Raw genomic sequence first — 10,212 nt, 5'->3', positions numbered from 1 at the left:
AAGTAGTACCTTCTTTGGATTCCATCGGCTGCCATTGAAGTTCTCGCAACCCCCCCCCCCCCAAAATGCGTTCCTTCGCGGCGGCTCTCGCGACCGTCGCTCTGCTCTCCAGCCCTGGAGCTGGTCTGAGACTCAGATCGGATTTCACGAGAGATCTTCAACTGTCCGCTGAGTTGGGCTTGGATCCTGATCTTCTACTCAAGAACCGCCATGTTTTGCATACCTTGCTTGAACAGCCGTCGACCATTCCCGCGGAATACGTGCCGGTACGCAGGACCATTCTCCGGCGCCAAACACTTCGATCATTATGAACACTGGCTGACCTTTTCAGATCCCCATTGATCACGAGGATCCACATGTTGGTAAGTACCAGAATCGATTCTGGGTGAACGATCAGTACTATACTCCGGGCGCCCCCGTGTTCCTCTACGATGCGGGAGAATCAAGTGCAGAGCCTAGCCTCGTTCATCTGACATCGGAGACCTCCTTTTTCAACAGCATGATCCAGGAATTCAATGCCATCGGAATCCTGTGGGAGCATCGGTGGGTTCTTCGAGCAGAAAACCCAAGCCAGTAACTGGGCCGGAAAAGCTAACGGATCGTAGTTATTACGGACAATCGCTACCATACCCCGTTACCAACACGACACCCCCCGAGCAGATGAAGTATCTGACGACCAGACAAGCCCTGGCGGATATCCCCTATTTCGCGCGGACCTTCACTCGTCCAGACTACCCCCGCACCGATCTGACCCCGGCATCCACGCCTTGGGTCATGGTTGGGGGCTCATATCCCGGGATCCGAGCCGCGCTTGCGCGAAAGGAATACCCAGAGACGATCTTTGCAGCCTTTGCTGCGTCCGCTCCGGTCCAGGCGCAAATCAACATGAGCATCTACTTCGACCAGGTGTATCGGGGCATGGTCTCCGGGGGACTGGGAAACTGCGTCAAGGACTTGCATGCGGCGCTGCAATACATCGATGATCAGCTCGCGCATCCAGACACAGCCAAGACCATGAAGCAGCTGTTTTTCGGCGTCGGTGCAGAGCAAAACTCGAACGAAGACTTTGGCGCAGCGCTGGCAGGTATCTATGGGTACTTTCAGTCCCATGGCGTTGACGGCGGCGAGGGAGGATTGTGCTCGCTCTGCGGCTATCTGGAGGTCGATCCCAGGACGAACGAGTCGGCCGGGGCGAACGGTCTTGCGCCAGCCTACGGTGCTCAGTACGTTGCCGAGCGTTGGGCCTCGTGGCCGACTTTCGTCGAGGTGGTCAACTCCAATATGGAAACGAACTGCAAGGGCCTGGACAGCACCACCGCGCGCTCGTGCGTGCTGAACAACCCCCCCACCGACGCAGACACGCTCAGCTGGACGTGGCAGTACTGCTCCGAGTGGGGGTTCTATCAGAGCAACAACGTGGGCGCACACTCGCTCCTCTCCCGGTACCAGACCCTCGAGCTCATGCAGCGCCAGTGCAACGAGATCTTCCCCGAGGCTTCGAAGCAGGGCATCCTGCCCCCGCAACCAAAGGCCGCCGCGCTGAACCAGGAATTCGGCGGCTGGACCATCCGACCCTCGAATGTTTACTTCAGTGCCGGGGAGTTTGACCCATGGCGCACACTATCCCTGCTTTCCAACGAGGACTTTGCGCCACAGGGGGTCTCGTTGACGACCCAGATCCCCCCCTGTGGAGTGCAACCTGGCGCAGACAAGGTCTTTGGGTTTGTGGGGGCAAATTCAGTTCACTGCTTTGATTTCCGCACCGACAGCGCAGTCGGAGAGGAGTCGCGCGGATACTTCATCCAGGCACTCAAGGAGTGGCTACCTTGCTTCGGAAAGTAGCGCGCTGTGCCAGAGGGTAACGCAAGGATTCCAAAGAGTACCTCCTACTATCCTGTAATATCATTTCATTGCCCCGGCCGAGCCCAGGCTACAATGTATCTATGCTATCATCCAGGGCCGGCGCCAACCAGTACATAATAACTAGTTAGTCTTCGAGACGGTGCATAATCCAATCATTCTCTTCAGGAGAGCTTACTCAGATATCCATGGATCTAGTTAACTAACTAACTAACTACATAGTTAACTAGTAGTCTAACACAAATTCGGGGGGTCTTGCGATCTACCCGGGGCTCCGATCCCTAATACTGTAATATCTCCCCATTTTTGCCTCCGTTTTCGTCTTGATTCCGGCTCCAAATGAACGTATTTCATTTTATGCCATCCATTATAGGGCCTTCTACTGGTCCGAATTATGCAGCGCTTTTCTACCGTCGAGAACGGTGACCCTGGACTAAAGCTCCCTGTTATCCAGTCGAGTCTGACCATGTCTCATGGTAGCGGAGTTAATATCCGACTGTACTAGATTGAAGCAGAGCTATTTTATAACAATCCTCTTAGAAACCGTCCCCTAGATGTAATAAGAGTAGTTCTAGAAATCCTTGTATAGAACGGGTATCCCAAAGCGGAAAGGGTCAGCCATACCTTTGTGGCTAGTGATTTTGTGTGGCGCAGCACCGACTCGGCAACAACAAAAGCAGTTCGTCGTTTCACTCGAACCTCTCAACCTCGGCCGTTCATTCTCCTTGCTTTCTAGCAACCCGTCAATTGCCCCTTTCATCCAGGACCCGGTAAAGGCAAATGGTTTCCTCCCAGGAGCCTACGGCAAGGTTTCCTACCGTAGCGGTTGTCATTCCGAAGATGGAGCAACCGCCCTCTGTTCGCTCGCCTGAATTGAAAAAGGCCAAGCAGGCCGCTGTCATGGAATCTGTCTCTGTTGGCCCCGCTATGCCTAGTGCTTCTGTTCCTTCGACTCTTTCCCCCGAGGAAAAGAAAGCCAGTCTCCCCCAGGAGCCTGAAATGCCCCATGAGATCAGCGAAGAGGAAGTGGAGCTTGTGTCTTCTCTAGCTAAGCTGCAGAAAATGGAAGCCATGGTGGGTTTTCCCGAGTCGGCTTTTATATGCTACCAGGGTATTCGAAGATTGGCTCACCAGAATCAGATTCATCAACTGCGGACTCTGCTCCCGGAGCGTCTCCTGGAGCCTCTGGCGCCGATCGTCAATCCCAGGGCTGCGCCGGGGAAGTCTGTTCCAGCTTCACCCCGGAAAATCTTTGAGCAGCTTTCCCAGGCTGCGCGGGGTGGTGTTGCGGAAGTCGCGGAGTTTCAGTCCATGTGGCGGAGTCCCGAAATGAAACCGGTCTGGGACCGTGTCGACACGCAAATCAAAGAAAACGGCGGCCGCTTGCTCCAGCCCACGGGCATGTGGGAACATGATTATGATGTTCTGCTCGAGGGCATGACGAAGCACGAGAAGACCGTAAAAGATCAACAGCAGAGCGCTCAGGAGGAGCTCGAGTGCTCCCGGCTCCAATCTACGGAGGGAGGCTGGAAAGCGCTGGTCGAAATCTTTGCCCAGAAGAATATCCCCGGAGTGCGCATTTTGCCGACTACCAATGACTTTTCGTTTATTGTGTTTCTGGGGAAGGCCGGGCTAGCGTTCAAGGTTTATTATTACAATGCAGCTAGTGCAACGCAAGGAAACGGCTTACCAGATTGGAATGTATCGAGCAAGACAACGTCAACACAGCCAACCTCGAAGCTTGAAACCGCAGTGCTTGATTGTCTCAACTCGCGCCCGCGGAAATGGGATCTCCCCTACCTTCTTGTCAGTCACGATTCGCTACCCAATCTCCTATCTTAAAGCTCACTAGTACACCAGGACATGATCTCGACCTATGCCAACATGAAGCAAACACCTTGTATCAAATGCGGAAAAATGACAGACAATGCCGCAAATCTTCCCACGCTCCGTCGTCCTAAATCACCCCAGCCATCTGACGGATCGTTGTCTCAGCAAATAACATGGGAAGCTTACCACCCCACATGCGTCTGAAGGAACCTCCCACATTCACCATCCCCAACAAAAGCAATCTCATACCACCGCCGCCACCACACAACACCTAACTCAACCCCCTCAACGTTGGTGGTCTCCATGCGCCCCATAAGCCACATCATGCCAATAACTCGCCGGGTACTCCCTCCCATAGCAATCCCAATACCTCAGCGGGATCTCATGACTGCGGCCGTTGTCCCCATCACAATACTCAACCCCACGCCAAGTCCCCCGATCCGGGACCGCATACTTCCTCGTCCGAAAGTCGTATTGCACGCCCGACCCCCGTCTTGTCCAGGGCAAGGACCTCTTGCTCTCCGCATTCCGCCCCCGACCTCCGCAGCGACACCCCCGATGATCCTCCTGCCATGACGACCCCCACGCCCGAGCATCTCTATCTCCGTCTCCCTGTCTCTTTCGCTGCGTGTATGGCGGCTCCGACGCTTGCGATTGTCTCCGCGTGGGCCCTCCATATCCCCCAGAAGAAGCATCATGAATCTTGCCCACGAAAATATCCGGCCCCTTATTCGTAAGCACATCGAAGAGCCGCCAGCGACGCGGCCACCGCGACGGGTTTCCCGGTCTAGGGTCTTTCGGCCAGATCCAGGCGACGGTGGGGGGCATTCCGATTCTCGTTGCGGTTATTCCTGCGGGTCGAGATGCGATGCGTTGCGTTGCGTTGCGTTGCGATTTGACTTTGACTTTGACTCTGTATAGATAGGATAGAATGGAACGAATGAAACGAAAACAATCCGATACAATATTGGCCGTAGGGAAAAAAAGAAGGGGGGAGGACTGGATAAGAAGGTCGACCGGCGTGGTTTATACGTACTTTATATACTTGCTGCATCATAGCTGTCAGGAGGTCAGTGTAGTTAGTTATTCTAGCAAACAAAACAAAAAAACAACCTTTTTATTTATCTTTTCCTTCTTTCTTCTCTGTGTTTGGTGTTAATGTGTGTATGTGTACTCCACTCTGAACAAAACATGTACCTATCTATGTACATACCTACTCTAATGCATGGATGGATATATATGTCTTTGTCTTCAACTGCAAGTAATCAGCCAGCCAGACCAGCACAACTCAACTTCAATGTCTCGGATTACAAAGAAAGAGAAAGAGAAAGAGAATAGTTAACTTGGGTAGAATATACAAGCCATGTACTTTCTAGTAAGGAGCCTAGAAATACTATCTATTATTACTGTTATAGATAGTGTTGTTTTAGCAGTATGTATATATACCAAGTTGGATACATGCTAAGTCTACCTAGTAGAACATACAATACAATAACCAGTATAGAATATTATTACTATGTTCACAATCTTAATACCCCTTGATCCTATACAATAATATGCTGCCACCTACCTATATCAAACAACAAACCAATCAATAAGTGCATAATGCGCTGTACCACTCATTATAAACATCGACAGGGAAAGAGGCAACTATACCTGAATCCCAGTATTGAAAGCAAGAGATAATAAAAATAATAATAAATAACAATCAACAAATGCATATAAGAACAAGGCCAGAAGAGAAGCAAATAAGAAAAAAAAGACCATTTTTACCACTGCATATTTTAAGGAAAAAAAAAGAAAAACACAAACGCCGGTACCCTGCCCTGCTGGTAGATCGCTATTATCATTACTGAAATGGAAACCGCTCAGCTCAATGCAACATTTTTCGAATGCATAAAAATGTAGATGTAAATGTTCATGAACCCTCTCTTCGGTAGCGTGGCATAGTATTATGTGAAGAAGAGACCGGAGCTACCGGCAAACCAGGTAAAGGATGCAACGGTGATGACGGCCATTCCTGCGGCGAATTTCATGGCTCGGAGCTCCTCGGTGGTAAAGGCGCCGCTACAGGTAGCACAGACCCAGTCTAGGGCCAAGTCAGAATCATCAAGTCAGATGGGATTGTGAGAAGTGAACGTACCAGCAAGCGGTGTGTAGGCCTGTGTAGCGTACATTGCGAAGTAGTAACGAGTGTCAGTGCCCAGTTCTCCAGCACTGGCGACATCACTGATGCTCTTGCTCTCATCGTACACGATAAGGGTATAGGAAGCAGTAAGCAGAGGTACCGTAGCATTGGCCTGGTACTTCTTCGTATCCCATACAACTGATTGGGTCTGCGAAACGCTCAGGTTGCTAGCAATGGTATAAGTAGCGTCGTTCAGACTGCAGGATGCAACGACGTTCACCCCAGTGGGCGTGATGGACAAGGATGTATAGTTCCACACGAAGGTAATGGCCTCATCGATCTTGTAGTATGTTGTCGAAATGGCGGAGGGGGTCAGCATCGAGATACCACCGGCGGGGAGACGAGCGTCGACGGAGGTGGAAGTGGTGGTGGAATTCTTAGATGACGTAGAGTGTCCGGAGTGCTTGCTAGTTGTAGTAGTGGAAGCAGAATCGGTAGTCTCACTGGAGGTTCCGCTGGAAGTCTCGGTGGAAGTCTCCTTGGATGATTTCGTAGACGTTGCCGAAGCAGTCTCCTCGCTGGCTGAAGCACCGGTGGTGGCACTCTCGGTGGAAGTTGTCGAGTCTAAAGAATATTTCGTCAGAACAACACCTCACGAAGCCCCAGCCTAACGCCAGTCGACCAGACTAATTACCTTCTCTGGGTAAGAGTTGACCATGGACCCTTTCCAGCCCATCAAACTGCCAGGCTGTTGAAAGCACGGCGAGCAAAAGGAGACACGCCAGAGGGAAAAGCGAAATGAAACGCATCCTGGTCGCTGCAGGCTCGCACCTGATTTCTTGTGTAGATAGAGCGGGGTCTCGATTGATCCCCTTTGCGCAAACAGGAACCGCGATTTTTCTGACAATTGGTGTTCACTGGGCAACGAGCGTTTGACGATTCCCGAAGGAAGCCCGGATGGTTTGTATACGGGGGACTTAACGAGGGCGAGATGGTGATAAACTATCGATGACGAGAGATGACGAGAATGAAAACACGAATCGGTTTGCGAGACGCAGATCGTCTAATAGGGTCCGAGGGTCCAAGGGGTCCAGGAGAGTGGTCGGTGGAGCCTGAGAGGAGTAAACAAGCGAGCGACTGGGAGGATTTGGACGAACGACGAGGAGACGAGGAAATCAGGTGCCAGAAGAAACGACAGATCACAGACACAAAGAAAAGAGACCGGGGAAGAAAGCGATAACAGGCTCGCAACAGAAGGAGGGAGAAAAGAAGAGATGGAGAGAGAGATGGAGAGAGAGAGAGAGAGAGAAGATCAGGTGTGGCTAACCCTTTTGGGAGCGCATGTGAGACACGGTCTATTTTTGGGGTTTGGCGCCTCAGGCCTTTTCTTCCCTCCTCCTTTCTTTCTTTTTTTTTTCTTTTTTTTGCTTCCCTCTTCTTCTCTATTTTCATTCTGCAATAAATTCACAAGAGACGATTTGATCTTTCATTAACCCTCAATTCGAATTCATCTGGTTCTGTATGGCCGTATCCCCACGGTCGCTGGTCGCGATCGAATCCCCACCTCTCTCGACTAAACCCGCCACTACGGAGTATACGCAGAACTATTGCCAATAATCGATACAGACGATGCACAACCGCCGGATTTCGCCCGGAAGAGGATAATATATATTTGGGGTTGAATTATTTAAGCTCCCAACATCGTTTCAAGAGATTCAGATCCCTCCCATCCAAATGACATCACAGTTATATAAATATAAACGATACATATATCTCGTCAATCACAGTTCCCAGGAACCATTCCAAATTCGCATCGCACATAACAAGGTACACCGAGTAAAGCATACGGTTATCATCCCCACCGTTTGCAGTTCCTGTCCCATCGGCGTTATGAATCATCACTTCGCGCCGCCGCAGCGGTGGCAAGTCCGGGGGATCGGGTTCAGGCGACGGGCTCGGGCAGAACGTTCACCTCACTGCAGGAGGCAGGATAATGGGCGACCTCGTAGCGATAGACGTAGAAGAGCTGGGGTGCATTGTGATACCAGTCGCAAACTAGGGAGCACGTTTAGTATACGGGTAGATGTGCGGTAGCCTGTGTTGGATCTAGACACTCACCCAGCCAACCTCCGAAACCAAATTGCTCCGACCACTGCAGGCCGGTACTGTTAAAGAAGAAGCCGGACTGCCCGTAGCCGACATTGATCTCTACGGGTTCCCAGGCTGTACGAAGAGACACATTAATTCCATCCACCTTTTCTCGACCAAATCATTGATGCATTGGGGAGAAGGGTACTTACCAGCGTAATTGGTGTTGCCCACGGGTTGGAGACCCCACGGGAAGGTAGTGCCATATTGGAACTGAACTTGGGTCCCGTTCAAGAAGGCCTTGGAGGCGGTGTCAACACTGGGCGTAAGAACCGCATCGTTGAACCCAGCACCGGTATGGAATCCAAAGACATAAAGGTTGTTGTGCTCCGGGTTATCAGATCCGGCAGTCTTTAGTCGAAAGGTGCTGTTGTCCTGGCGAGCACTGAGCAGCGGTTGAGCGGCAACAGTGCAGATCAGAAGTGAGAGTGTGGAGAGAAGCTTCATGTTGCAAGCGAGGGAACCCGGAATGGGAACAAAGAAATTTCAAACAGCAGAAGAAAAGAGCGGAAAAGATGTTGGAAATTAATGAAGACTAGTTGAATATCCAAAGAATGTGTGTGGAGACGAAGAGAGAGGGAGAGAGGGAGAGAGAGAATCTTGAGGAATGAGGAATGATGGATTCTTGCCAGGGGACGGTGGCAAGCAGATGATGTGAACCTTGTATTTATATCAGCAGCATCACAGTGCTGCAACCTTGATGTGTTGGATGCACGGAGCACTCCGTATACTCCGTAATTCGACAAAAATCTTAAGTGAAACACAAATCAGCTCATGATCTCGCAACAACAACAACAACAACAATAGCAAGGCAAAGGATGATCCGACCTCCACTTGGGAGCAGTGTACCTATAGGTACTCCGTATTATAACTCCAATGCGACCAGGGCAGACAGACATTAGTGGGACCTGACGAAGAGGAGATCAGCAGAGAAGGTCCACCAGCAGGAGGTAAAGCGTAAAGCTGCTTGATGATAATAAATCGGAATTCTTCCCAGTTGCTGGGATGAGGAATGAGGAATGTCCAGGCTTAATCAAAAGTGACCCGGAGTGTAGAAATAAGTCACTCCAATCAAGTAGGAGTGCTTTAGAAACAGGTCCAACAGTTACCCAGGTACTCTATAGGGAGGTTGAGACATTCTCAACCTCTGACTGTAAATTTGTAGCTCCAGAGATAACAAATGAATTAATAAATTACTCCAACATATGAATCTGTAGTTTCTGTAGTTAACTAGTTTATAAACAAAATCATCAAATACATCTGGTAACCTAGTTTAATAATATTTTACCATATGATTCCAAAAAAGAGACTATGTTTCAACAATTCCTCGATGGTCTAACGGTCATGATTTCCGCTTGTCATTCCTTAACAGGAAACGAGCGCGGGAGACCTGGGTTCGACTCCCAGTCGGGGAGAATTATTTTTTTCCCCACCTAATCCACCCTCCCAAATTATCCGGACTACAACCAGCACACAGTACTCCTCCTACTCCGTACTCTGCAGTAACAGTGAATTACTGGTTCCTTTACATGTATCTTGTCATATCATTTTTCATGAAAGTTATATTGAGGTGATTTAGTTGTGCTCGTGATGAGCCCCGGCAGTCATGCATCTTTATTCCCGCCAGGTAATTCCTACAATCAACCAATCAAACCCTGCTGACGTGATGCATGATTGTTACCGGAGCGGAATAACTATAACCCAATCTCGAAGCATGATTTATAGCCCCTCTTGGTGTGAAGAATGTGGCGTCTTGCTCATCATCCTCATCTGGCCGGGACCACGCGAGTCAAAATAATGACTTCGTTTTGCAATGGCGGAATGAATGTATATGAGAGTGAACAGTGCTGCTTTGCTCAGGGAAAGAAACCCCCCCCCCCCCCCTCCCCCAACGAGTTTGGAAAAGGGGTCCTGGTGTTACCTACGATGTTCTATATCTAGATCTCCTGCTTCAAATACAGATCGATTCCTATAGGAAGCTACAACATGTCATGAACTGGCTCCACATCTGAGATCCGTGCCTTGAGATGCCAAGTTTCATTTACACTGTTGTTGCCTCATATAGAACACCACCCATCACGGCCGGAGGAATGAGATTTCTAGTAAGATACGCCCAAAGTATTCAAACCGTTCATATGTAACTTACCGGCATTTTGTGGATGCAACTTGACTTTTGGTTTCGGTGTTTGAATGATTCGTAGGCGTACATGTTGTTGTTGTTGTCTCTTACTCCAGGACAACTTGCC

At 50.0% G+C, this 10,212-nt stretch overlaps 5 protein-coding genes and 1 non-coding gene across 6 annotated transcripts; 3 read left to right on the top strand and 3 right to left on the bottom strand.

Annotated features, from left to right (window-relative positions):
- Positions 1 to 65: 65 nt before the first annotated feature.
- P175DRAFT_0481492 (putative serine peptidase, family S28) lies at positions 66 to 1,934 on the top strand (the record flags this gene model as incomplete). Its single annotated transcript, XM_040895457.1, has 3 exons — positions 66 to 266; positions 332 to 543; positions 606 to 1,934. The coding sequence occupies 3 exons, from the start codon at positions 66 to 68 to the stop codon at positions 1,840 to 1,842; spliced, it is 1,650 nt and encodes a 549-aa protein (XP_040751674.1). The 3' UTR covers positions 1,843 to 1,934.
- A 925-nt stretch (positions 1,935 to 2,859) lies between these two features.
- On the top strand, positions 2,860 to 3,894 carry P175DRAFT_0439317 (RNA polymerase II mediator complex subunit MED27 domain-containing protein; the record flags this gene model as incomplete). Its single annotated transcript, XM_040893955.1, has 3 exons — positions 2,860 to 2,934; positions 3,001 to 3,666; positions 3,721 to 3,894. 3 exons carry the CDS (start codon positions 2,860 to 2,862, stop codon positions 3,892 to 3,894), a joined length of 915 nt encoding a protein of 304 aa, XP_040751673.1.
- P175DRAFT_0277758 (uncharacterized protein) lies at positions 3,840 to 4,814 on the bottom strand. Its single transcript, XM_040892753.1, has one exon. The coding sequence runs from the start codon at positions 4,516 to 4,518 to the stop codon at positions 3,976 to 3,978; it is 543 nt and encodes a 180-aa protein (XP_040751672.1). The 5' UTR covers positions 4,519 to 4,814; the 3' UTR covers positions 3,840 to 3,975.
- A 629-nt stretch (positions 4,815 to 5,443) lies between these two features.
- On the bottom strand, positions 5,444 to 7,080 carry P175DRAFT_0502431 (uncharacterized protein). Its single transcript, XM_040897381.1, has 3 exons — positions 6,513 to 7,080; positions 5,834 to 6,442; positions 5,444 to 5,779 (listed from the first exon to the last, which is right to left on the bottom strand). Exons 1-3 carry the CDS (start codon positions 6,625 to 6,627, stop codon positions 5,643 to 5,645), a joined length of 861 nt encoding a protein of 286 aa, XP_040751671.1. The 5' UTR covers positions 6,628 to 7,080; the 3' UTR covers positions 5,444 to 5,642.
- Positions 7,081 to 7,426: 346 nt separating this feature from the next.
- Positions 7,427 to 8,718, bottom strand: P175DRAFT_0502430 (uncharacterized protein). Its single transcript, XM_040897380.1, has 3 exons — positions 8,119 to 8,718; positions 7,937 to 8,041; positions 7,427 to 7,873 (listed from the first exon to the last, which is right to left on the bottom strand). Exons 1-3 carry the CDS (start codon positions 8,411 to 8,413, stop codon positions 7,761 to 7,763), a joined length of 513 nt encoding a protein of 170 aa, XP_040751670.1. The 5' UTR covers positions 8,414 to 8,718; the 3' UTR covers positions 7,427 to 7,760.
- A 572-nt stretch (positions 8,719 to 9,290) lies between these two features.
- P175DRAFT_0t92 lies at positions 9,291 to 9,381 on the top strand. Its single transcript has one exon. It is a non-coding gene; the product is annotated as a tRNA-Asp (tRNA).
- The last annotated feature ends 831 nt before the right edge of the window (positions 9,382 to 10,212 follow it).

The sequence above is a fragment of the Aspergillus ochraceoroseus genome, assembly GCF_002846915.1.
Source record: "Aspergillus ochraceoroseus IBT 24754 chromosome Unknown P175scaffold_5, whole genome shotgun sequence".
In the NCBI taxonomy this organism is placed as follows: domain Eukaryota; kingdom Fungi; phylum Ascomycota; class Eurotiomycetes; order Eurotiales; family Aspergillaceae; genus Aspergillus; species Aspergillus ochraceoroseus.
Note: the sequence above shows the minus strand (reverse complement) of the source record. Positions and strands in the feature narration are given on the sequence as shown.